Here is a 27,912-nt window from a genome sequence, read left to right as displayed (position 1 = left end):
AATTTTGGGTTTTAATTAATGAATTCCATGTTTATGCATTTTTTTTTCCAGTAAATAATTAAAAGAGACTGTCTAAATGACGAACACCAGTATTGGTGTGTATCGCACTTGTAATCTTCTTTTGATTACCCTTTGTTTTATTCACAGTTCTTTAAATTAAGATAAAAAAAGGGATTCTAAAATAATTTGAAAGTGATTTGTCATTCTTATTTCATTATCAAGATCAAATTACATTTGCACATTTTTTTAGTACATATGTAAAATGACAAGATTTACCTTCACTCATGGCCGCAACGTAGGCTCATGTTCTCTGTGCCGCAGTGTAGACTGTGCCCAGACACATGGACCTGCCACTCAGAAGGGCAGGGTGGTCATTGCGCCCACCTCCATGTTTCTGGGCGCAATTTGTGCCCCGGCACAGAGAACATTCTCCCTAAACAAAATGTGTTATACTAGATGGGCAAAAAAGTAAGCAGACAAATTATTTAACACCAGCCTCACTACAACACTATCTTAAAGGGATTTATACTACATCAAATCCTTTAGACCCCCCACCTTTGTAGATAGTCATTTTCCCCCCATTGTTTCTTAATCTATGAATGAACTGATTTAGATCCTCTATTGCGGAGCTGCCCAGTAAGACGGTATTGCCGAGACACAGCGAGGCATTGAATGATCGCCTTACCCCTGCTCGAGCAAGGCCGCAGAGGTAAAGCAGTCATTCACCGCCTCATTGTGTCTCGACAGCAGGGTCTTAAAGCTCCTAGATTTGATGGTTTTCAGTTATGTTTTTATCATCAATATTTGGAGGTTATTAAATGTGATTTAATTAAGTGTGTTTTCTAATCTCATTTTATGCTGGGGAAGGATCAATTTGTTATTTGCCTCTTTGCATAGGGGAGAAAAAGAAGAATCTAAAACAAAAAAAGACCATAAAATTAAAATGGAGAAGTTATTCTAATGGGGTTCTCCTAAAAACGCTGTCTGTTCAATATCTGCAGCTAGTGAATAACAAGCACCCTGTGTAATATTCAAGTTGGGCTAGGACGGGGCGGGCATCTTACTTAAGGTAATAAATGATCGATTTATCAAGATTAATTAAAAATTCATATTGAATAGTTCGTATTTGGAACCTCAGAAAGAGAACTAAGATCGAGGAAACCAGAGAAAGAAATCAGGAGAGGCAGACTTACATCAATAGAGCAGTTAGGTCGAAACGTGAAGGGAGCCGAGGAGCTCGAGATCGAATAAGATTACAGGGGAAATCGGACTCTATTTTCTTTTCCCCTTGACCTAAAAAGGAAACTATATCACTCCATCTGACATTTCTGTCTGTCTTTCAGAGTGAGTTGTCTTCCTGATAGATCGATTTACTTTACTTTTCTCCTCTATTTCTCTCTCACTGTACAATCTAGGTCACACACAACAGAAAGAAAACGAAACGAAGAGCATTCTCCTGCTGATTGTGAGTTTCTTATTACTTACTGGTTTTCGTTTCTTGGCTGCAAAAAATGGAACACAAATGCATGGAATGCAAGCATTGGCAAGAATATTGGTATTGGAACGATCTTGAAGCCACTCAAATCCGTTTCTGCAGGATTCTCACACCTGATCTTGGATTGGTACATTTTCTAATCTTCAATTTTATTAGTTTCTTGTTTGATCTTCATTATTATTTTTTTTCCCTTTCTTTTCTTCCACAAGATCCAATGTGATTCTTCCATTTTATTCTTCTACCTGAAATTGAAATGGGTTAATTAATTTCTTATATATCATTACTTTTATTAGGTTATTCCAAGAAATATTGTCTCCAAGTTCAGAGAACAACTAGTAAAAAAAACTGTAACTCTTAAGAACAGTATGAGTGGTAAATCATGGAGCATTGGAGTAGAAGAAAGAGGTGAAGACTTGGTTTTTCAAAAGGGTTGGAGAGATTTTGTTGGTTTTCACTCTCTGAAGACAGGGGACATTCTTATTTTTCAGTATGGAGGGGATTCCACTTTCATGGTTTCTAATTTTGATGGTGAGAGTGGGTATGAGAAGGTAGTAGGCCTCCCAACAAACTTGCAAACAAGAAGGGAAACTGAGATTTTTGAAAGAGAGAGCAGGAAGAAGAAGCTTGGTGGAAAGGCTGCAGAGAGCGATTCAATGAAACAGTACCACCGACGACGATTCACTCATCGTATCTCAAGATCAGGTCAACAATTATTCAATCAATCTACCACTCTATTTTATCAAATCATCCAAGTTTGATTCTTTTACTGGACCCCTTTAAGCTATTAATATTTAATGGAAACATAATCTGCTGCTGCAGATACTCGTAGAAGGGTCATCAGTTTCGGCAATACCTAATCTTGGTAACTATCCTAAACACCTTATTACATAATTCCTAATTAATTTTGAGAATCACTTGGATAAATTACTTCTTATAATTTGTTACAGTTTGATCTTAATTATGAGTTTGTGTAGAGTTGGAAACAGGGGAAAATCGTGTATTATTTTGTTATATTAGGGGGAAAAGAAAAGATTCCCATGATGCCAGTGTTCTACCCATTTTACTGTAGCACCCCTTCTTGAAATCCCTAAAACACCCCATATTTGCAGGGTTGCGTAATTAACCCCCTACAATGCCCGAAACCCGAAACTGCACACGGGCATCGGAGGCAACCCTTGCCCTGTTTGTTACTATTGTCTTTCTTTTCAGAATTCAGAGGATTTTATAATTGCATAGTAATGTTTGATATGCATCATGACCTACCTTTTGGTTTTAAACTGAGAGAGAAATATGCTTATTATAGGTTTTCTTTCCACTTTGGTTTTTATGCTTATTATAAGTAACAAGATAAAAATATCAGGAAATTTATTAGTATGACCTTATGAGGCATGAGTTCTAATACCATGACATCTGATAGGACAAAATTGTCACTTCCTATACTTTCAAGGCAACTTTGCAAATTGCAACTTTTTTTATTCTCTACTTGAAAAGAAAAACAAAAAAAAATTCCATCCATTTATTGCTGTACATTTGAAGGAAAAAAAGTAGAGATATTGTCTCTATAATACCATCTTATGTAGCATAAAAAAGTTTGAAAAAAAGATTATCATCAGATTATTGTTATGGTAGAATAATTTTTTACTGTGATTACTGTGGTTGTTAATGTGTGTCTCACAATAGAACATATCATCATCATGGTCTGCATCTTAGTATCACTTTTGTCCATGTGGTCATCTGCTATAGGGATTAGAAGTCTAAAACAATTCACCAGTGCTGGTTTTAAACTTGGCTCCTCTAAATCAATCTTTGAAAGATGCAAAGGGTGTTCAGGTATTAAAATCTCTCTATTAAAACAAGTCCATGTACTCAACTATTCAGGAAACCCTTAAGACATTGTAAAGTGAAACTACACATCATCATGTTTTTGGCTTTATCATGTGCCCTTTCTTCAGCAATTGTCTTACAAGTGATGCTAAAGTTGTTTGCCCTGAAAAATGTGAAGTTATGCAGTAGTAATGGTGGTTCTGACTTCAAATAGTCGATTCCCTTCGTGCTCGTGTCCCAATTTCTAACCATTGCAGTGGGAACTTTTTCCGTCATCTATAGATGGCTTTCTTTTGTCACCCACACTGATGAAGGTCTCTATGAAAATGTATCTTATGTTTATCCATATCTAGAATTAGAATATCTGCAGTTGAAAATCATTTATCAACCATTTGGCATCTTCTCTTCATGTTTTCAAACAAGCATTTGTTTTTTTTTTTTTGAAACCATTCCACTTGTAATTAATATTAATTTCAGCCTAAAATAATGGAGAAGAAAAGTATGTGGTTTACATTCCAATACACAGGGAGGGTATTTGATTGAATGTAAGTATGAAAATTGGCACCTGACTAATCCAGTCCACTCTTCTCTTGATACCAACCATCGAATTGGGATTCCCAGATCACTTTTCTAGTTTTTATTGTAAATTGACATGATAATTAATCATATATAGTTTCTTTTGCTGTTCATGTGTATAGAAAATTCCTCTAGTATTATGGGTTGCTAGATATAGTGATGGAGATGGACTGAATGGAGGATGAAGGAATTTTGTGTGGGATAATTACTTGGAAGAAGACGATGTACGCGTGTTTCAGCTCACCCAACAACATGCAGGAAATGAAAACATGAAGACTATCACCATGTAAGTTAAGATATTTTGAGTCCTCAAGAAACTAAGTTGAAAAAGGTTAACTAACCCCACATTTTAATTTTATGAGACTATTAAATTGTGGACATTTTGGATGATGGATGTAAGTAATTTTGTATACCATCCTGTATTAGATACTTTAATATATGTGCAGTTTTTTACTGTTTAGTAGAAAAAAAGAATTTTGAATTGAATTTACCAAAACCCCACAACCCTTTACCAACTGTTTGATAAAATGAAGAAGCTGGGTTTTAGGTCTGACCAGTGTGCAGATTCAAGAGTTGTAGGTCTTTTGTCTGGAGATGCTTGCTTCTCCAGGGAAGAGGAGTTACAGAATTGTTGAAGAGGACCCTATCAAGGGTATACTGGTCATAAAATGACTCAATACCTCATACGGTTGGTATGGGTGCATTTGTTATTATTATTATTATTATTTTTAAATAAGGGGCATGAGTAATTATCCAAAATTGACAAGTGTTTTTATAATTACATGATATTGGCCGAGACCGATTCCCTCCTCTCTCTTGAGGTTGAGGGTGTCAAATGGGAGAGTCCAGCTCACGTTTACGTATGTGAGCATAGTACGAGAACAGCTCCCAGCTATTCAGATGGAATCCATTCTGTGGGATCCCACATGGAGTGGATTCCGATCCCACAGAATGGATTCCATCTGAACAGCTGGGAGCCGTTCTCATACATTCACGTACGTGAATGTGAGCCCAACTCCAAATGGGACGGTTCTGGGGAATTGGGATGGTTCCTTAATTACTGGTTCCAATCCCAACAGGGTCAATCTTAGAATTGTCTCATTTATTAAATGATCCATAATTTTGGATCTGTCTCGTTTAGTAATGGGATGATAGACACATAGGGTGCTAGCATACCCAGACTAGTCTCCTCTCTATCTCATGTTTGGTTTTGTGAACCATGATGTTGTAACAACAGTACCAAGCACTACCCTCTCATGATCGAGAGCTCTATGTACCCTTATATGTGACAGATATGTTGATTCATCTTCTTTATGCTGTGAGTGGACTGTGGTATTACTCTTCCATTCCAATATTTTCTTTGCTTCCTTGAGTTGTGGTCTTTCAGGGAACATGTTTGCATCAAAAGTCAGAAACATCATGCAGGGTTTGTATCATGCCATAGAACAAGGATTTCAACAAATAGAAGTTTGGATAGATATTGCTAAGCTATGCACATGCTTAATGCAGGGGAACCAGAAAGTTTGGTCATTTGAACTTTTTGACATTTTCTTAAATCTAATTACTACAACTCATACTTTTTGGCCTTTGTAATATAACACATTTCTTCTTTGGTATGAAAGTGAGGTTGTATGGTTTCATCAGGAAAAAAAAAAAAGTGAGGTGTGGGTGATGGTATGATTGAGTTAGAAAAACAATTTTTATGTCACTGGTCTAGAGATTTAAGCAAATATTTGTCAAATTGTTGAAATAGTTGGATCACTCATGTGCATGGTGCCTGAATGATCTACTTGTTCCTGCTTGTTCAGATAGCCACTCATAAGTGGAAATAAATAATAGGAGAGGGTTCTTTGAGCATACGGTATAGATGAGCACACCAATGAGATAAGATAAAATGAAATAATACATTGAAGGCCAACGTGGTCAGTTATGTGAGAAAGAGAGATTGACATAAAGAGAGTAGTGTAGTATACTCTGGTGGTTCAAAGAATCTTTTTCCATGAAAAAAATACTCTATGTAGACAAATTTAAGGCAAGCCATAGTACAACAACAATCCAGCCTTATCTCAGCTAAATGGGATCGGTTACATGGATCCTTTAAAAATAAAGTAGAGGAAACTAAGGTCTCATATGGGAAAGGAAAGTAAGAGAATCTTAAAAGAAATTTGATAAGCAAGATAAGTAATGGAAAGTGAAAGATATAAATAAGAGGAAAGAGGATAGCCCAGCATTTCAAGAAAATCTTAGCTACATGGTATCGGTAATGTGGATCCTTGCCCTCTAATAGGTTCTATTTGAGGTCATACTTGGTAGGAGGCCCAGGCTATACATGTGATGCTTCACAACCTCATTTATGGTCAGTTTAAGCCTGCCCTTAACTCTTTTAACTCTCTCAATCGACATCAGATCAAGGGGAGTATGGGGTCGAGCCCATCTGATTGTTCCTAATAGCAAACTCATCAGATCAACGTTGATGGATTTTCGGTTGGTGGAGCTTCCCTAAAGGTGATTTCCCACCCCCTCTCCCTCCCCCCAACCCCCCAACCAAAAAAACAATAGCAAATGAAATGCACACTTAGAAAAATAACTTTTAAGGGTTCAAATTATTCCCCGGCATTTATAGTTCTTTTCTTCAATTTATATTTAGTTTCCCCCCTGGTTTTGTTGTATATATTTGCAATAGATTTCTGATGTTTCTCCCTTTGGCCCCCCTTTTCACCATTTGATCAGCCTGAGTTCATTGACATTATCAAGTCTGGCACTGTGAAGAAGACCAGCCTGAGTTCATTGCCACATCTTGTTTTCATGCTATGAAATGCGAGAGATAATAAATAACCCTATTATGATTATGATTTGAGGCCATGCACATGATAGACCAAAGTTTCTTTGATTATGATTACCATAATATTGTAATGTAATTTGGGTGGTACTCTTGTAGTTTGGCAGTTGATGGGAAGCCATGGTGACATACCTTGACTTCTACTCCTGAGCAAATTATATGTATCTCTCCTATAATTTGGTTCAATTACAAGTAACCCTCGTTGTTTGAATAATTTTATGTACCTCTGGATCCAGATCTCCTACGGCCCAGTTGCCCGTAGCAGCTTGTGCAACGTGACAGGGCCGTGCGTGCAATGACTGCCTTACTCCTGAGCAAGGCGCTGGGCAGGGGGTAAGGCGGTCATTGAGCACGTGACCCAATCTGCGTCGGACAGGCTGCTACGGGCAGCTGGGCCGTAGACGATCTGCATTGTCAAATTCTTTTACCCAAAATTTTAATAAGGAGAAAGTTCTCTGTCTGGGAGTGTGGCCTACGCCAGCACTCCCATGAATCTATCTCTCTCCTCCTCATATGAAAAGACACCCCGAATCGTTGTCCTCTCCCGTTACTGCACGGTGTAGTAATGCATCATGCGGCGGCTGCAGAGTGGGTCCCACATGGCCTCTGCAACGCCACACGATGCAATACTGCACCGTGCAGTAACAGGAGAGGATAAAAATTCAAGACACCCCCTTGTTTTGAAGAGGAGAGAGTTAGACACATAGGAGTGCTGGCGTAGGTCACACTCTCGGACAGGAAACTACTGTGTCAGCGATAGAGAGTGAGAGAAATAGGGATTCGTGGATCTACATCAGTGCCTTTGCCGGGTATTAAAATTCTCTGCAGTACCGGCGGGGCGACAGTGCACAACAGAGGCCATGTGGCATACATGGCACACATGGCCTCTGTTGTGCCGTCGGATGTGCACTGTTGCCCCGCCGATACTGCAGAGGATCCTAGTCTCTTTGCCGGCGGCTGATTGCACGTGCCAAAGATTTTAATTCTTCCACACTGTCGCGGTCTTCATTCAAAGAAGATAAAAGAGAAATGGGAAAAAGATCTCTGTTTGGGAGTGTGGCCTATGCTAGCACTCCCATGAGTCTATCTCTCTCCTCTTGATGTGAAAAGACACCTCTGCCCCCTTGTTTTAAGGAAGAGAGAGATAGACACATGTGAGTGCTGGCGTAGGCCACACTCTCTAACAGAAAACTGCTTCCCAAGGGAAATAAAGAGTTATGGATTATTATGAATGATCTCAGAAAACCCTCGAACAGAGTATAACCATCGGTTTTGGGCAATCCAAGTAGTATCCATCCCCAACATGGATCAGGATCGTCTATGGCCTGCTGCCCCGTAATAGCCGTAGCAGCCTCTTAATGAGGCATAACGCAATGATCGCCTTACCTGAGCACGGGTAAGGCACGCGAACAGGAATAAGACGATCATTACATAGAAGACTGCTACGAGCAGGCAGGCCGGAGACGATCCAAATTCCCCCAACATTACCGTCTGCCTTCCCACTCACTTAAATGCTGCGGCCATTACGGCATTACCATTACCATTTCATCATCATCATCATCACCTGTCACATCAACCCTCCTGCTGCTTCTGCTAAAAAAAAAGTAATAGTAGACTACTGGCAGTAAATAGTATTCTCTGCTTCATTCACTCTTTAGCTGCACGTTCCTTCCTTTCTCTCCCTCACGGCTCACGCCCATCCTTGTGGTGGAAACCAATCTCAGTTTTGTTATACCGTTGGCTTATTGGGTCTTGGAAAAATCTGTAAATAAGAAGATTACAAATGTTGGTGAATTTTGTAATTTTTATTTTATTTTTGGTTTGAAATTTTTGTAATCCGTTATATAGGGTTTAGCACCCCTTGTATTATTATTCCATTTTCTGCCTAATGCAAATAGACAATAACAGGTTAAAAAAAATGATGATCAAAGTTACACAAAAATATGAAAATGCCACTTGCTTCTAATATGCACTTACTTATCCATCGTATTGGTATACTCTACATAACTGGGATCCGATTCCTCTACTTCTGTCTATTCGGTACTATCGTGCATCTCCATACATAAGCACGACAGAAAGTACCACTTTATTTTCCATTCGGGCAAGGCGTTCAGACAAGGGTAAGGCAGTACATTCCACCTTACTTGTGTGTGGGGCGCACATGGCACTAGGGGCAGGCGAAAGTAAAGGATCCGAATTGACATAATACCAGATCCATTTACAAATTGTATTGAAGGCAATCATTAAAAAAAAAAAAAAGGTGTCGGTGTTCACTGTGGAAGAGCGTGGCCTCTGTGTGAATATGGCAATTAATGAGAGTGTTCATGGGGCGATCGAGATGGTCATTTTGCTCCCATTTGTCTCTGGGCATGAGCAAGCATTTCTACAAATAAGAGAAAGAAAGTACAAGGACAAACTAGAGGGAGGTCAAACTACTGCAACTTCAATACAAATATAGAAAGATGGAGTCAAAATAAATGATTCCTTAAGGAATGATCCTAATGAGTTGATAGTGGTGAACGACTATCTATAGGAGAAGTCTGAATTCGATAAGCATCTACATGGGGATGCAGTTACAGCAGTAAGTTTCATCTTCGAAGAGAAGAACCAACCAACGTTGGATAGTAGAGAAAACTCGACGTGAAGTTATTCTCAAAGATAATTCTGTGGATGCATCTATGGAGGGTGATTATTTAGACATTCTGAAGATAGGCTTTGTACATTACCCCACAGAAAATTTTTCCCAAAATAAAAAAAAAAACCATTGTAAAGTCGTAACCAATACGATGGATCCATATGAATCATTATTCCCTCCAATCAATATTAGTTACGATACTTAACAACACCATGGTTTGCGCTTTTGGTATCATATTGCCCTTATTGAGCAATATGTATCAATATCATAAGTCACCAATCCGGATGGTGTGTTGATATCGTATCTGTGAAAATTGAAAAGGTACAAAAAAGGGGTAAAATAAATTTTAAAAAAAAATCATTATTTAAAGATAATCAAAGGTAAACTCATTATTTAAGGATAATCGAAGGTAAACTTATGCGATACAACTGTTTCATGCCGTATCGTATGAGTTTTGCATGTAATTGATATCCGATCTGATACCATGCACTTAAAACATGACCAACACGGATCATGGTTCTAGTGCATGGTATCGGATCGGGTATCGATCACTTGCAAAATTGATACAATATCGATACGATATCAGAACAGATCGACTATGTCGGACAAAATTATCCCTAAATCTCCTTAAAAATGAGTTTTCTGATCATTTTACTCCTTATTCATACCATACCATTAATACGGTATTGATACAATATCGGGATCAGCTATATCCAAAACTGGTACATATCGCCGGATATGGACGATAAGATGACGATACCTATAACCATGATAGTAGAGTCGCGTTTGGGTGGCGCCAGAAAACAGAATAATTCATACTACATTAAGAATAAGGAAATAAGTTCACACAGTACATTATCTGTTGAGAGCTGAGAGACCTATCAAATCAATCAAATGCATCAGAGGAAAGTGGGAGGGGAATCATTCCTCTAAGAAGCAAAAGTAGGAAAGGAAATAGGAATTGACTTTCCCAATGAGAGAGCCCCTTAAAACTCGAGAAAGACATGTTTACACTCAATGTAGAAATGAATTTCTGAATTGAAATCTACCTCACACACTAGAATGCTATTAAGTAGCAGCAACAACGAAGATTTATCGATGAGAATCATGTGTGTAATCCGTGGGTTCAGATAAATAAAGATCATCAAACCACGGAGTGGTAATCGGTCAATCTGTCATACACATGATAGACAGGGTCTTCTTTGTCAGGGCATCTGCAATTATATTTATAGTCCTTGAAACAAAAAGAAAAGAAACAGATACAACAGGAGAACGTAGCTCACGAACATCTTCAACGACAACTGCAACATCAAGCGGCGGAACACGATTAGGATCTTCAATAAAGCTAATAATCTCCTTGTTGTCTGATTCAACAAGGAGATATGTGATTCCTAATTCACGAGCTTGCATTAGTGCTTCTCTAATGGCTAGAGCTTCTCCTTGGATTGCAGAGGATAAGGCCTGAGAAATAGAGTGTCTTTAGAGGACGTCCATTGTGATCCTTAAAAATAATTCTCAGTTCGCCAGCAGTATCTCCTTGAGGATTTGCAGCATCACAATTCACCTTTATAAAACCCAACGGTGGGGCATTCCACCGATCATCTTCATTACTTGAAATGGCACCCGAATTGGTTTGAGAAGGGTTTGAAGAGGTAATAACTGACTGGAACTCAAGAAATGCTCTTTCAGCTATAGAGATAGCATCAATTGGACTCCAATCCTTGTTTTGAATACTCTGTCATTTCTAGCACGCCACAAATACCAACATATAAAAGAAACCTGGGAAAGAGATTCTCGATTGACCTTCTTATCTTGGCGTATCAATAGATCCCAACTATTCAACCACTCCGCCAATTTTGGTATTCTATCCGATGGAGGAATATAGGATAGAAGACTCTCATACCAAACTGCTTTGGTGAAAGGACATTCCAATAGGAGATGATCTATCGATTCTTTAGCCACCCCACATCTATGACAAGTAGGATCTATTGCAACAACCAATATTGACCATCTAATAAATTAAGAACAATGAATAATGAATAGTGATACAATAATAAACAAGTCCTTAATCATTCATTCAGATTTAATATCTAGGTCCTATCATGATGCATGCAACATGGATTAGTTCAATAGAAAAAAAAGGTTTTAAGGTTAATTTTGTAATATCAACCCACCTTTTATATATACAAAAAATTATAATTAAAGAAAAAACCTTGATTTACTATTTTTGTCATGTAGATCGATCAAGGTTTATATTCTTAAGGTGGAAGTTCTCTGTGCAGCAGCGCAGCTAGGCTGCGCCTAGGCACATGGGCTGCCCATTTAGGGGGTAGGATGGTCATTTCGCCCATCCTCATATGTCTGGGTGCAATCTGCGCTGCTGCATAGAGAACTTCCACCATAAGAATATAAACCTTCCACCATCGGAACCAAAGACACCAGCCAACAATATTAAACTCTCACATGCTCTGTTTAAGGGAAAATGCTTAATTGTATTTTTCCATTTGATTCATTGTTCTAGACTTCTAGTAATGTTTGCCTTTAATCCATAGTGAACACCCCCATAAGACAAATTTTTATCCTATGTTGTAACTGTACGGTGCTGTACTGTATCGTGCGGCAACTGCAGAGGCCATGTGCAACATGTGGGGCCCGTTGTGCCACATGGTCTCAGCAACGCCGCACGATGCAATACAATATCGTGCTGTAACAGGAGAGGATAACGATTCCCATCAGACTGTCCTTGTAGTGGTTGTTTGTTTTGTTTCATTTTCGAGAAAAAAAAAAGAGCTAGCTAGGGAGATTGTGTTGATAGTGAGGGAGACCATTCTCACGAGTAATGTGATTTATATCTATCATATTGAAAAATGATTTGGTAATTTTGACCATTAGATGAATGAAAAATTCTTTGGATTGACCACTTGTCACAATTAGTAACCAAACCCAATTGCATGACCTACCTTGTATGGGCCTCTTAGATATCTTGTGTGTATTTGCATGCATCTCCATGTATGGTCATGGTCATCTACAATACTCCAACTAGTATTGTGAATTCTCCCATGATCCAGAATGTCCAAATATCTATTTTGCCACTTGGGCAACTCCGTTTGATTTGAAATTTGACATGAGTAGGGAAACTTTGGATTTATCTTTCCACAAAATTTGGGTTCTATATGATTTATTACATGTCAAATGTTTGGCCAACCCTTTTGATTAGCTTTTCCCTACAATAAAACATGTTTAGTGTTTTAAAAGAATATTCACTTGCCCGCTATGCTAATCTAGGAGGCGTGTCCGACTGAATCTTCTTAATTGAACAAAATTAAAATGTTATAAGATTTGTCAATGAAAACAAACAAATATTTTGCTTTATCTTTCAAATTGAGAAGTATATTTTAACAACCCTAACTACTTAATTGCTGTACTCTATTATTTTACAAATTTAAGAAAAAAAATAAAAATTATACTCTTTATTGTAAAGCTATATATACATATATATATATTACCAAAGATACCATCCAACACTAGTCATACTTTAATGATAAATTTAAAAACATAACAACCGAATTATTTAATTTATGGAAGAGGGGTTCTCTGAGCAAGCTGCATAGAGGAGTGCATCAATGAGCTGTGGCAAAAATGTATCATACATTGGAGGGTAGAAAGGTCATTTCATATGAGGAGGAGAGAAATTGACATAGACCATCGAAAAAAGAGAGACATATATTAGCGACAAATTTTAGAAATTATATGTTACAAACATTGAGGTAGAATAAACTACATGTTTCATAATTAGAGAAAAAAATAATTTATCATTACAATTATCCACAACACTAGAATATGTCATTTGCAGTTTCAGAACCTAAACCATCTAAATTCCATTTTATTATTTGGGAGAGGGTTCCGCATGTTACCAATATATGTCCTAAAAAATATATCATTCATATGGAAAGTTGAGAGAACATATTAAAGGCAGTGCAGGAATCTAAGCAAGAGACAGAGACATAGGGACCAATGAAGTGCCATAAAAGTTAACATTTTCGGATTGGAATGTGGTTTGTGTGATTACATTTTTATAAAAATAATAAAAAATGAAGCGCCATAAAATAATATCATTTATTGGAGGGCAACAAAGTCATTTCATGTGATAAATAAATTTTTTTTTTTTTGGTAAAAATAAAGAGATAAACAAAGAGGTGTTAGCATATCGCAGCCCAACTATTTATAGAACCTTTTCCCTTATTTTTAACTCACAATGTATATTTTCGCCCTTATCTTATCTTGTTAAAAATTAAATTAATATGAGCCATCGAATAAAGAAAAAATACTAGCTTTACAAGAGATGTTGCGGTGGAATTTATTCTTGATTAAAACTGGCTCCCACCAACCGATGTTGCAGACTAGATATCAAATGTGTAAAGACTCTCTTCTGATTTTTCGCCCATTTATTTTTCATATATTCTATGGGCTATGAACACTTTAGTAGATGCCCTATCTTTTGTGTGTGTGTGTGTGACAGATTGACCGCAATTCATTCCATGACTTCATGATCTATGTAAAAGAAGCTATAATTGGCTGTACACATTTTCCTTTTCAGTAGTCTCCATTTATCAAAAAAAAAAAAAAAAAAAAACTTTACAAGATCATAACAATATGACATTGTATTTTATTAAAACGGAAAAAAAAAAAATGCTATTGCATCAACCGTTCAACACCGTAATGGGACCCACTGTATCGTGGGGCTAACTTGACATTGTAAGGTATTGCATCAGCCGTTCAATTTATACTTGTAAGCGAGGGTTGTTAAGGCTGTTAGGCTCTTAGCCTCTCGAATTTGGATCCTCTACTGCTGAGCTGCCCGGCAGTAGAAGATCTGAATCCCAGCCTCTCACGTTAAGTTTGACCAGCGACAATCAAAGCCCACGCGAGAAAGTCTAATCTGGCGGCACAACGCCGCGCGCGCGCTCTCTCCTCTTCCGCAACTTGCGATCCACGCGGGACGCCATCGTGTAAGCAGGAAGGTTAATTTTGTGAATCAAGAATGTATTTAAGGGTATTTTAGTCAATTCATGTTACTATAACTTGTCGTCGCGTAAATCTGGCGCCAATTCGAAACCAAATCCAAATATCCAATGCATATTCTTTTTTTTTTAATTATTCGGGAAAAGGAGTCGGGAAGGGAGGGCTAACCTCAAAAGGTATCTTCGTCTGAGCTGGATTTTAGTTTAATTATTCCGACTAACCATTGTCGTCGTGCCACGTTTTAAAAACAGAAAACGAGCATCAATTCCAAGAAGGTTTTCTGTTTAGTATAATTAGCGAAGCCACCCCTGCGTGAAAGATTTGCCAAAAGACGCTCCAAGAACACCTTTCGTTTCCTCTGCGATCTCCCCAAAGGCAAGTTTTTTGAACTTCGTTATTGATTTTAAGTCACTTCTAATGCTTCTTTAGTTTCCGTTTTTTATTTTAAATCTTTTTCCTGTTGCATCGTTTTTTGTTGGGAATCAAATTCTGAAGAGTTTCATCACGATTATGGCATAGATTTTTTTTTTTAAAAACCTTTTAGAATATGGGCTTGGACGGAATTGAAGATCTCATTGGTTTCCCTCCCCTCTTGAATCGTTTATCTCTTTCATCCTTTTGGTTTTGCTTGGTTGTCTTTTAATCATTAGTTCCAGAATTTGCTTGAATGGAATTAAATTCGAACAATTTTTCTTAGATTTATGCTTAGTTTGTTTTATTGTATTACTGATTGAGATCGAAATTGGTTGTAACATACTTTAATTTCCTGTGTATAAAATCTAAAATTCTCAGTAAAAGTATTGAGGGAGAAACGGAAAATCAAAAGGAATGGAGTTATGGGCTAGTAAAATGCTCAAGACCCTATTTTCCCCCCAATTTTGGTAAAACCTGAACCACTTTGCATAATGAAAAACCATCCCAATTGAGGTCATGGTAGTGCCGATCCAACCATATGCTACTTTGGGGAGTTTACTTGCTTAACCTGTACCTCAGCAACAGAGAGATCGATAGATTGACAGGTGGATTCTGGTTTTGTTTACTCAACATTCTTATTTCTTTCTCAAATATGGTCTTTTTCATCCTATTGGTATCTTACATCCATGCCGAATGTCACTGATTATTTTGGCCATTTGAAGTTGGCTACCTTCATCTTTTTACAAGGTCGTGAATTACACCTTGCAGCAAGAGTTTTTAGTTGAATCACTAGTCAAGTTTTTATCTCCAAACAAGTGGGGAAGTGACTCAAAAGTGATTACAAACTAGTAAGAATTGTAAAAAAGCAACTAGATTACATTATGGCAAAATGATAATTTAAGATTTGATGAGAAACTCTAAACAAACTTTTGACTCACCTCCCTTTGGCCTTTGGGCTGAGACTAGACATGTGAGATGGATGTGGCATCCTTTATCACATGCAATATAGATATCCATGAAGATCTAAGAAAAAGATACTAGCACTTTTTCATGATTTTATCAAAGCATCGTTTATCTAGCCATGTTGCATTCATTCTTTTGGCAAGTTGTTTGTTACCAAAGAATGGATATGCCCTAGGATTGCCACATGGGACACCATCAAATGATGGATCCTGAGCCTTTGGTATGTGCATCACATTCCAAATGTGGGTTGGACCATAGTTTGTAAATTTGTGATCTGGGAGAGTTATTATACTGGATATTTTTTGCATATAATGCAGTGATGATCGTTGGAAAATATAATGAACAATTTGTAATAATTAACATTAAAATATTAATATAAATTACTTATGTAATTTGATAAATACAAAAACATCTAAAAAATAAAAAAATAAGACAAACATTTGTGAACAATGTGGCTGAAGTGTACGATATGTTAAATTTTCCTGATCTTTGAAAAATATGCCATTTGGTACTTAGTTTTTTAAAGTTTGGTATGCATGTAAATAATATGTTAATTTATATCCCCAAGGGGGTTTCACAGTTGGCAAGGAACAACACCTCACAATTAAGATGTCATGAGTTCAACTCTTCTTGGGGCTTACCTATCAAATAAATAAATAAATGTGAATTTACTGTGGCATTGATAATGAAGACAAACTAATTATTTTTAAACTTCATTCCTTATCTATACATTCTTAATAGTGACCAATTTTTTTGCATCTGCATTTATAATGAAATTAAAAGTTGCAAGGGTTTGGCTGTCTTTTTTCTGAAGCATTCTATGTCATTCCTGTTAGCCTTGTTGTGTATTATATATTTCAATTTTTCTAAATGAATCTCATGCCTTCCATATGCATCTACGGACAAATTAAATGCTAATGCACGTCATAATGATACATACTTAACTCTTGGGTGGGTACTAACTTAGTACTTTTACTTTGCACTACAGATTTCACAACTTGATCTTCATGAATTCAAGAAGTACTGCAGCATCCATTGTTTCCTGTAAATCGGGAAACAAGAACGACTTCTTCTTTTGGATTTTGGTTTGCATTCTCCCAAGATTCCTTGGAACTCCAATTGCATACGTGAACTTCCTCTTGTTCAAGGCCATTGTTAGAAACCCTTCTTCATCTGTTCGCATCCTGGCCTGATTTGGAGAGACTATTCCACAGAAGTGATTAATCTTCATCCATCTGCCATCTGCTATTCACTTCACCCATTGTACTACAAAGATGGTTTCCTCACAATTTTCTGGTTTGTCCAGGACTGGCATGTGCAAGCCCCTGCCAAGCCAGTTGCTTCTTCCTATGGGACCACCTGATGTTGTTCCATCTGATTATGTCGAGTTTGACTTTTCAGATGTATTTGGTCCTTTACCATTGCAGGCCTCACTTGAAGCTGATATAGTGACAGCGGGAAATTGCTCAGCTGGATCAGATTCAAAGGAAATGATTTATATTGATCCTGTGGTCATTTACAACCGATCCCATTCTTTAGTGGGCCCATCAACTTGTGTTAGTCAATCATTAAAGCTGAGCATGCTCACGTTACATGAGACAGAGGATTCACTGCAACTTTTAGAGTGTGTCAATGGAGAGGCACCAAAGAAACCTACTAGTGATAATACCATTCTAGAGAAATCCTCCAGCCATGGTGACGATCAAAGTTTGAAGAATCAGAGTGTTGGACTGGAGGATTTTGAAGTTATGAAGGTTGTTGGACAAGGTGCATTTGGGAAAGTGTTTCAGGTGAGGAAGAAGGGTACTTCAGAAATATACGCAATGAAGGTCATGCGAAAGGATAAGATTATGGAGAAGAATCATGCAGAATACATGAAAGCTGAGAGGGATATTTTGACAAAAGTAGATCATCCCTTCATCGTGCAGCTCAGATACTCATTCCAAGTAATGGCATATCTCACAACTTAGTACTCTTCCACTATCTTTACTAGACATCTAACTTCTAAAGATATCGTAATATATGGGATTTGAAAAATACAATGACAAATTTAGTTTCTTGCAGGGGTGATGTTAACTCACTAGAAATTTACCATAAAAAGAAAAACCTCACTAGAAATTAATTTATTCTTTTCTTTAGGAAAATGTTAAAATCATGCGTATGATTGATAGGATTTTAGCAGTTTTATTTTCATAATTTTTTTGGCATTTATTTGTACATTTCTTTCTAAGTAGTTTTTTCTTAAGGCTTTGTGGAGATGAATTGGGTATGCTATGCTCTTTTTCCTTTACCCATATAAGTTTCAATGTTGGGAATAAGATGACTGTCACATCTCCCCCCATTTGTACTTTCTGATTTCCCTCGACTGAAAATAAATTCAGATTGCTTAGTTTTTGGAGCTTTTCCTGCATATTATGCATTCTAAGGTTTTGACTTGTTTTTGTTATGCAGACAAAGTACAGGCTTTATCTTGTTCTTGATTTTGTAAATGGTGGTCACCTATTTTTTCAGCTCTATCACCATGGGCTTTTCAGGTACGTTTTACTTCTCTTTGGTGGATAAGGAAAAAGTTTGGGCATGCAACAATTTGACTCTTTTAATCTGTTTCAGAGAGGATCTAGCACGCATATATACAGCTGAGATTGTTTCTGCCGTTTCTCACCTCCATGCAAATGGCATAATGCATAGGGATTTAAAACCGGAAAATATTCTACTGGGTGCTGATGGCCATGTATGAGACAGACCCCTCTCTCTCTCTCTCACACACACACACATTCTCATACACACCTTGACACTTTTTGGCATCTTGGTTTTAGGCAATGTTGACTGATTTTGGTCTAGCAAAAGAATTTGATGAGAGTACAAGATCAAACTCCCTGTGTGGAACAGTAGAATACATGGCACCTGAAATTGTTCTTGGGAAAGGTCATGATAAGGCTGCAGATTGGTGGAGTGTGGGAGTCCTATTGTTTGAGATGCTCACTGGGAAGGTCAGTATATCTACCAATTGGTTTTTCTTCATGTGAATACCTAGTGGGTTGGGGAAGAAATATAAGAACATCCTTATAAATATGGTAATAAGGTTGAACTATATGATTAATAATTCCTACAAGCATATTGAAAATAGTGTTCAATCTTGAATTCCCAAATTAGTATCTACCTTAATCGTGATGATGTGTACCTAAAATACGTGTCTTACGTGGTTACTAGACCAGGAATGTATTTTGCATCATGGAGTGATATGATTGGAATTTTGACTAAGATGTGATTCTTGACTCCAAAAAAGAAAGGAATGGAAGAAGAATCGAAGACTTGCCAGGTTAAATCTGAGGTGGCAAATTGTTAAAAGTTTGATTATGAGTGAAGAGCTTCAAAGATTTGAATTCAGAATTGAACAAAACAACAATAGAATGGATAAAACAAAAATAAATACTCCTTGGTTTCTGGAATTTTCTGCAAATTGTGTAAGGCATGACATGTCTAGAATGAACCAGTGAAATTTCTGCCACGTATTTTTGCTGAGCTTCCTACTTTTTTGCTTTTTTTTTTCCCAATTCAGTTCATGTTCATACATGAATTAGATTGTGCCTGAAACTGGGGCAAGCTATTTAAGTTTCTTACAAGTGGAGAAGCACACTGCACACCTGAATTGGCACTTGTAGGGCTCATCTGGTTCTGAGCCATTGTTTTATTTGTGTACCATTTCCACATATAATAATAAAATCTTCTGTTATGAAGGAATACCCTGTTATAGGTCGAAAAGATGCCATTTTGCTTTTGAAAAACCTAAAGTAACAGCTGACAATATCAAATTTTGTAAATGTAATAAATTCACCGAAATCTTTGATTTCTACTCTCTTCTGTAGATGTTGGTGTGCTTTGCTTGCTTGCTTGGTTAAATTATCTCATTGTTGTTATGGTTGCTGCTTTTATAGCCACCTTTCATTGGCGGCAATCGTGGGAAGATTCAGCAGAAGATAATCAAGGATAAGATCAAGCTACCTGGATTTTTATCGAGTGAAGCTCATTCCCTACTGAAAGGGGTAAATTCTAACTTCAATTTAATATGCTAGTGTTTTTTTTTTTTTTTTTTTTTTTTTGAGCCATCCACTGTTGTGGATGCTGGGGAAATCCAGCTATCCAGATCCTTCAACTCATCATCTATATAGACAAATTTATCTTTCATTAGGAGATTGGTCTGGTTAGCGTAACTTCTATCCAGGCATCTGCTCAGTGGATGACGAAATGTGCAAGCAGGCGGACATCATTCTTTGCTGCAGTTATTTTTCTTTTGATTCATTAATTATGTTCTGTTTCATGAACAAGGAAACTGAGACAGGAAAGATTCACCTCTCTTCCGTTCTGTTTCAGCTATTGCAGAAGGATGCAAGCAAGCGCCTTGGTAGTGGACCTGGTGGGAATGAGGAGATAAAGCGCCACAAATGGTTTAAACAAATCAACTGGAAAAAATTGGAGGCACGGCAAATTCAGCCAAGCTTTTGCCCAGAAGTTGCGGGGAAACATTGCATTGCTAACTTTGATGAACGGTGGACCAACATGCCACTTTTGGATTCTCCGGCTGCCAGCCCCAAACCAAATGACTGCTCCTTCAATGGGTTCACATATGTGAGGCCTGTGGCCCCATTTCTTCAGAATAATGGGTCCTTGTGCTAGGAATGTGTTCATGGTCCACCAAGGAGGCTCTACGAGACATGGATCTCTTGATGATTCTACTGGGTTGCTGCTGCTTCTTAAATTGTACTCATTTATTCACGTTCAATGATCTTGTCTACTGTTATCCAGAACTTGTGAACCATCTAGTCTTGAACTAATTATCTGTTTTCTCTGCAATTAAATGCTCTATGAGTTCAGGGATGCTTACCAGCATTTGTATGCCTCCAGCTACATACAGCTTTCAAGAAGTTTGAACTTCTTTACTCACCCACCTATAAATTGGTTACAGTACCTGATCACCCTGAGGTCTTGGATTCTAACTAGAATTATTCTTTTAAAAGAACACATCCTCAAAAAATATCAACTTGCAAATCGAATATAGAGTTGTTCATCTCATGGTTATCACCTTTGAAGAAAAAAAACCGATGTACGGAGGATGTACCCCATGGCCATTAACTGCATGGTCGTAGTTCCTGAGTCTGATTCACTACTGCATTCTAAGCATAGTTGAAAAAGCCAGGTTTTTCGAGGACTGGACTTGACTTGCCATCTTCAAAACCTGGTGACTCGGACGAGTCAAACTTAATCAGGGTGAATATAATTAAAAAGAACAATAGTATTCATCAATATGCCGAGGCAATATGCTGAGGCCCTGTTTGGTTCAAAATTAAGTGCTCAATGGACATATATGGGGATGCAAGAAGCATGACAATACATGGGGAATAAATGGTTAAATTTGAGTCTGAAACTTGATGAGTGATATCCATTCCAGACCATCGACTATCTATCCAAATCAGATTTTCCACATAGTTTTGCCATAGATTATATTCACATCATTGTGAAGTGGGTTTTCCTTTCTTTTTTTTCTCCCTCAGGTAATAATCAGTTTATGAAACCATATATTACTTTAGTTTCAACCACTTTGTTCTTTATCTGGCTGAAATGTGCAATTTGGATCCTCTACTGCCGAGCTGCCCGGCAGGATCGTGCTGCCTAGACATGGCGAGGTGTACAATGACCGCCTTACCCGAGTGGGGGTAAGGCGGTCATTGTGCGCCTCACCATGTCTGGGCACCACGGTCCTGCCGGGCAGCTCGGCAGTAGAGGATCTGAATCCTGAAATGTGACCGTTGTCCTGTTATAATGTTAATGGGGGAGGGGGAAGAAGTATTTTGGAACACTTCAACATTTTCCCAGTGTGTCAATTGGTCCGGTTTGTTAACAGTTCCGGCCCTTAGGGGACAGGAACAGAACCGGATCAATAAGCTAATTGGTTCCAAACCTGAGATCTAAGGCCATTAATTAATAGGTGGGCCGGTTCCAGTTCTTAAACGGTTCCAAGCAATCTAAATTTTTTTAAAAAAAAATCTCTAACACAATGTACATATCTTCAATAATATTACAATAAGGTTGTGGTTGTTACCCACTGCCTCCCCCGACCGGTCCTGCCTATGGCATGTATATTAGGACCATATGTCTCTCCCTGGTTTCTGAACCTTGACAGGTTTAAAACCTTGTGTATCACATGTCCACTATCTGTGTTATGTTTCTTTTTTTCTTTCTTTTGGCGTCGGGCTCGCATGAATCAATAGCCCTGCTTTCTACCAAAAAAAAAAATAATATTACAATAAGATCTTAATTTCATTTACATGAGATATGCAACCCGCTATCATTTTTTCTCAAATCACAGAACTAGTCCATACTTCTTCTTGTTTTGTATTCAATTAATAAGTAAGAACACACTACCTGCATAAGTTAGGATTACTTTAAGGTATGCTCTTAGAATTTTTTTCATGTCAGGTTCCCTGCCCCATCGGGTTGTCTGGTTCCTCTCATAGGGGGACAGAAATCACAACTTAACCACACCCGGCCAGTGTGTTCGGGCAGGGGGTTAGGTCATCATTTTCGCCCCCTATGAGAAGAATCGGACAACCGTACCAGGCAGGGAGCCTGAGAGGATAATGATCCATGTTCTTATATTTGCATATTCCCAAATGGACCTTTAAATTAACAATCAAATCTTTGGTAAAATAGCATATGAGACAAGTGGTACCAGTCAAAGTGAAAGACTAAAAAACTAAAGGGTTTGATGTGAATTTGTTCTGGTTCTGCCAGTTCTCTAAAAAGAACAATAGTATTCTAATTATATAATATATAGGGTTAGGATGTGAATTTGTTCTGGTTCTACCGGTTTTGGTTCCAACGGCTCCTAAATGGTCTATCGATTTTGTAAGCAATGGGAGACCAATAACTTAATCGATAGATACGGAACCGGACCAATAACTTATTGGTAGATCTAGAACCAGACCAATAAGCTATTGGGAGGATTGGTTCTGATCCAGTTCCTGGTTCCCGGTTCCAACCTAAAATTGACACCCTATTTTCTTTTCTTCTCTATCGTTCTAAACACAGCCTTAAATGAGCACACGTTTGCAATAGAGGCAAATATGCCATTTAACTTTAATCTTATGACTACCTCTCTATCTCTAGAGTGCAGGGAATGTTCACGTACTTGAGCGTACATGAACAACTCACAGCCGTTCAGATGGAGCAGGTAACACCCCCCCAACCCCTCTCTCTCATCTCCTCCCTCTCAACAGAGTCCCTGTTCTCCTGCTCCACCCCCTTCTCTCTCTTCTTCGAAGAGATGAACTTAATTTTAAAAAATTAGTTACCAAATGAATTTCTTATTCATAAAAAATTTTCAATGTTTGCAACTAAACAATTTCAACTTCTTGACCAAAAATCAATTTGTTGACTTATTTCAAGAAATCAATGAAATTTTGAAATTGAAATCATACCAGTGAGAGCCTAATCGAGAGTTGGACTAAGTGATTGTGGAATTTTTCTTGGTATGAAGGAAATTTATTCAAAAGAAGGGGAAATTGGATACAGGGTGATCTTCCCTGAGCAGAACATTGTTAAACCAGGGGTTAGAGCCCGTGAACTCAATTACAACTACTAGGTGTTTGTGAAAGAGGGAGAGAGAGAGAGAAGAGATCCTTATTTACATAATAAACAAATACCTGATAATATGTAGCAGTAAAATTTACAATCTCAATCAAGTTCATTGACTTATATGTAATATATGATTAATACATCATTTCAAAGATCATTAAGGTAAAGAAAGCCATCCAAAACATTCTTTTTCTTGCATCCCCAATGGCACCTCATAGAACACAGGGAATTGAAGATCATAAGCCTTGTAGATTGGAGAGAAATGATATTTGATGTCGATTGGGATTTAGAGAGAACAATTGCATACCCATCGTCCATGTAATCTGTTCCATCTGGAAAAAGTTGCCATAAAAGGCTCCCACCACCACTCCCTCCTTTCTTTGTGGATGCCAAGATGGTGTTGTAGACTGTACTAATAAGGGTATCTCTGAATGAAGCATTATAACCAGCATCTCTTACTGATACACCAAACTCGGCAAAGACAACAGGCATTCCAAGTGTCTTCTCAGCATCTTCGATGTGAGCTCCCATCCATGACTTGACAAATTGGATGTGAGCATCAGAAATTGATTGCGAAATCCTTCACCAAAGAGTACAATTTTCTTTTAGGAAAAACAATCCCTTCTCATTGAAACAGTGAGAAATATGTGGAAACGGATTCGAACACTGCGCATCCCATTTTATTTAATATGGTATCGGAGGAAGGTTCGTTTGTTGTCTTCCCTAAGTTTGCATTTATGTACATATAAGTGCACATGGATAAAACATAGAAATGGGTGAATACTATGATATAATATAAGTGCACCAATATAACCTCTTTCTAAGATGATATACTTTGCAAAGTGGAAAGACTGATATAAATATATCTGAATCACTCTGCTAAGCTAAAAATAGTCTAAATTTCAGAACTTACAAGAAGCAATCAATGGTATGAAAACTCACCAAGAGTCTGCATAGATGTGAACAGAGGCAAAATCAACACCCAGAGCTCGGTGGTTCCGAATAAAATCTGTTCCCACTTGTTGAGCAACTGTGTTTGGGTTGAAATGAACTCTATCAGGCGTTGAGGAACCATAAAATCCTTCCAATCCGATCTCCAATAGATGATTTGGGTCAATCGTTTTCACATAGATTGCCATTTCTTGTATCCAGGCCTAGGAAACCATGTACAGTTTTGTCACAGAAGCAATATCATGGAAACACTATTTCAAGAAGTGAGTACTACAATTAACTGAAGAAAGTAATGTTAATTTCATTATTATTATGACAAATTAGCATATCCATTAAAATTTTGATTTAATTATCATTAGTGTGAGTGGAGTTTCAAATTGTTTCAGCCCGAGTCAAGAGGAATCAAAACCTGCAATTTATCCCCAGAAGGATCCGAGGGACATCGAGGCTCATTCATCAACTCCCAAGCGAAAATTGTGGGGTCGTCCTTGTAGGTCACATTTGTTAATGTGTTGACTCTATTAAGAACTGTCTGCATAACATTGGCGAAATTTCAGTTAACATATTAAAGATTGATGGAAAATCTTTACTTTTCTTCAATTTATATTAATAAACCAAGTAAATTCCTTTTGATCAAATCAAATAGATCACTTAGACAGTTCTACATATATCCACTATTAGGTGGCAGGCTTGATTTAAGTTAGAAATGCCACTGGAATGTAATAATATGCTAATAATCATAAGATGCTATACTTGCCTTGACATGATTCTTATAGTAGGTTTTAAGAGTAGAATCGGAGAAAAAATCATCATCTGAAGATAGTTTCAGGCCATCAGCATTTCCCCATTTTACATATTGTGCTTTGCCTCCATATGCCTCCCAATTGTTAACCAAGGACAAGATAAGCCTGATCTTGTACTTCTTGGCCTCACTGATTACAAAATCCAGTGCCTGTAAGTTGAAAGGGGAAAAGAAAAGATTAGATGCTTCTTTCCTCATTCAATTCAAGATCATAAAAACTGAAATTCTACTTGGGGTTTCACATAACTAAAGATTGAGCAGAATAGCCTATTTAACATATAAAGAAGAAAAAAAAAATTTGAGCCATAGGGATGGATACCTTGAAAACGTCTTCGTCGTAAAATGAAGGAGATTTCTGAAGTGCTCTCCATTGGCCATCGTTAAAAGCCCAAGTCCTACAGACAGTAAGACCCACAGAAGAGGCCTCTCGGAAGATCTCACTGACCTTGCCCCTGGTTGATTGATCAACGGCAAAGACCATCAACCAGTAGGTATTGAACCCATTAATGTAAAAGGGCTGGTCATTAACCATGAATTGGTTTCCTTTCTTCTCCACCATCCTCCACTCATCACCATCAATATCACCCAAATCATGAATCCTGTGATACATGAAAGAAATAAAATTTCATAAATCGAGGGAAACTAACTATAATGAAGTTCTTTGTCCAGAAAATGGTGAGCATTAAAAACAAGCAAAAGAATGAAAATATTTTCATTTTCCTTGCTCTAAGGGAGTACCCATGATAGTTGGAGCTCGAATTCGCAAACAAGAACATAAAATTGGCAATTAAGAAAATGATTCTGAATCCAAATTTTGATAAGGTAGTAGTTCTCTGATCCATGGTCACTACTCAACCTAACTCACTTAAATCCCATCATTCTTGTACCCACTTCCCACATATATATAAAGAACACAAAAAGATAGTGTAGATGCCTGTCACAAAGTAAAGCATGAGTAGCAAGGAGACAAAAGGTGTCTCTCTGCCTTTGAAGCAAAGAAATAATTCTATGATTTACTGCTTTGCAGTTCCTTCCTTCTCATCCCATCCCCTCTGGCAGAGGGAGAACCAAATGTAACAGGTTAGGTATAAACATCACTGCTAAGATAAGTTATTAGAACAAATTTCTCCTCATCAATTGGATTTTGAGATGGTTGTGCAGACACGCAGTAGGGGATACCCCACATGAGAAGATAAATTTTCAAAGAAGAACCAAATGCTTGACCCCAAAGAATGGGAAGAGAGAAAACTCAAATAGTAAATCTAGAGGAAAGCGGCCAACATTGGAGTAAATCTTTGGAAGCAGGGCTTAGGGCTTACCGCTCTAGTGGTACAGACATGGAGGAGAGTAAAGTTTTCACAGAAACCGTAGAGAGCTGACGCCTCACTATCTAATCCCAAGTAGTATTTTAGCGGAGAAAATGAGAGAGAAATAGAGCATTCGGAGAAGTCCCAGTTTCAGAAGAAACTCTCACTTAGGGTTTGATCTATGGTGGGTCTTGGCGAGCAACAAGCCTAGGTTCCTTACTTCTCTTCGACTTGCAGGCAGCGTTTGCAAAAAGAGAATTGGCGGGTTCGTTCAAACGTCAACCATCAACCATCAACCGTCAACTGTCAACTGTCAACATGCGGGGGGTCGAAGAGAATTAAGGGGGAAGTGGACCCCACCTTGGGCCAATCGGAGAGAGCAACGAATTGGACTGAGCAACGAATTGGACTGGACAACGATTCGTTGCCTCATTGGGTTTCAATGGATCAGTCGGTGCATTACAGTGTCGGTGGTGCAGTAGGTGTGTGGAGCTCATCTTCACATCAAATGACATCGCTATCCCTCGAAGGGAGTGTGTGAATGATACCCATGTAGGTGCATTTATAATGTGATACATTCCTTTAATTGTCTCTTGTCTTATTCTTTAAGGTTCTTAAAAATCAGAGAGTATAAAAATAATGGGTTAAATACACGTATTCCTCTCTAATGCATCCAATATTCCAAGTACCCCCTAAACTTCTAATAAGTCCACGTACCACCCCTCAATATTCCACGTACCACCCTTGCTTAAACCCCCTACTGCCATTTAAGTTCACACTAAGTGTTAAATGCTAAAAAATGATCAAACTACCATTTCTTCTATTTTATCTAAAATTTTGAAAAGACCTAATTGCCCTGACCTATTTACTAAAATTTGAAAATACCAAAATGCCCTCATCTTCCCCAAATCATTATCTTCTTTTACATATCCAATACCACCACCACCACCCACCATCACCACCGTGAAGCCCCACCTCCGGCACCACCGCCACCCACCACCATTAATACCACCAACCATCTAATTGTTGCAATTGATCAAACGTCCTTTGACCGCTGCAATTTCAGATGGCTTCACTGTTACAAACTTGTAACAGATGGAGTTGATTTCGGTGGAGAAGGGCTCTTCATGTCTGAGAATTTTGTTAAGATGATGTGGGCAAGAGTTCAATTCCTTGGTGATATCCTCAGACGTGGTTACAGCTTCATTTTCACGGTATGGTTATCATCATATTACCTACTATGATAGCTTAATCTTTCTAATAACCATGTGTGTAAGAGAGAGAGAGAGATTGGACTAAATTTAGGTTTTCCCCCCTTTTAATTTCTTTTGAAATGATGTGTATTTCATCAATCAAAATGGGTAGATTTTTTGAGGAGGGATAGTATAAGCAAGACATTTCAGGGGTTTGATATAATTAAGATATGATACATAGGGGTTAAAAGACTCTGTT

The 27,912-nt window shown here is 37.9% G+C and overlaps 3 protein-coding genes across 3 annotated transcripts; 1 reads left to right on the top strand and 2 right to left on the bottom strand.

Annotated features, from left to right (window-relative positions):
- Positions 1-10,536: 10,536 nt before the first annotated feature.
- LOC122661320 lies at positions 10,537-16,951 on the bottom strand. Its single transcript, XM_043856715.1, has 4 exons — positions 16,767-16,951; positions 11,149-11,380; positions 10,934-11,032; positions 10,537-10,830 (listed from the first exon to the last, which is right to left on the bottom strand). The coding sequence occupies exons 1-4, from the start codon at positions 16,949-16,951 to the stop codon at positions 10,537-10,539; spliced, it is 810 nt and encodes a 269-aa protein (XP_043712650.1).
- Positions 16,757-20,541, top strand: LOC122666161 (serine/threonine-protein kinase AtPK2/AtPK19-like). Its single transcript, XM_043862294.1, has 6 exons — positions 16,757-17,714; positions 18,220-18,302; positions 18,379-18,499; positions 18,585-18,758; positions 19,704-19,811; positions 20,140-20,541. Exons 1-6 carry the CDS (start codon positions 17,043-17,045, stop codon positions 20,440-20,442), a joined length of 1,461 nt encoding a protein of 486 aa, XP_043718229.1. The 5' UTR covers positions 16,757-17,042; the 3' UTR covers positions 20,443-20,541.
- Positions 20,542-23,426: 2,885 nt separating this feature from the next.
- On the bottom strand, positions 23,427-26,547 carry LOC122666170 (mannan endo-1,4-beta-mannosidase 6). Its single transcript, XM_043862306.1, has 6 exons — positions 26,473-26,547; positions 25,473-25,752; positions 25,109-25,303; positions 24,761-24,883; positions 24,343-24,554; positions 23,427-23,980 (listed from the first exon to the last, which is right to left on the bottom strand). Exons 1-6 carry the CDS (start codon positions 26,490-26,492, stop codon positions 23,548-23,550), a joined length of 1,263 nt encoding a protein of 420 aa, XP_043718241.1. The 5' UTR covers positions 26,493-26,547; the 3' UTR covers positions 23,427-23,547.
- Between the last annotated feature and the right edge of the window lie 1,365 nt (positions 26,548-27,912).

Source organism: Telopea speciosissima, chromosome 1 (genome assembly GCF_018873765.1).
Source record: "Telopea speciosissima isolate NSW1024214 ecotype Mountain lineage chromosome 1, Tspe_v1, whole genome shotgun sequence".
Lineage (NCBI taxonomy): Eukaryota > Viridiplantae > Streptophyta > Magnoliopsida > Proteales > Proteaceae > Telopea > Telopea speciosissima.
The sequence above is the reverse complement of the archived record's forward strand: the minus strand, read 5'-3'. Positions and strand labels throughout refer to the sequence as shown.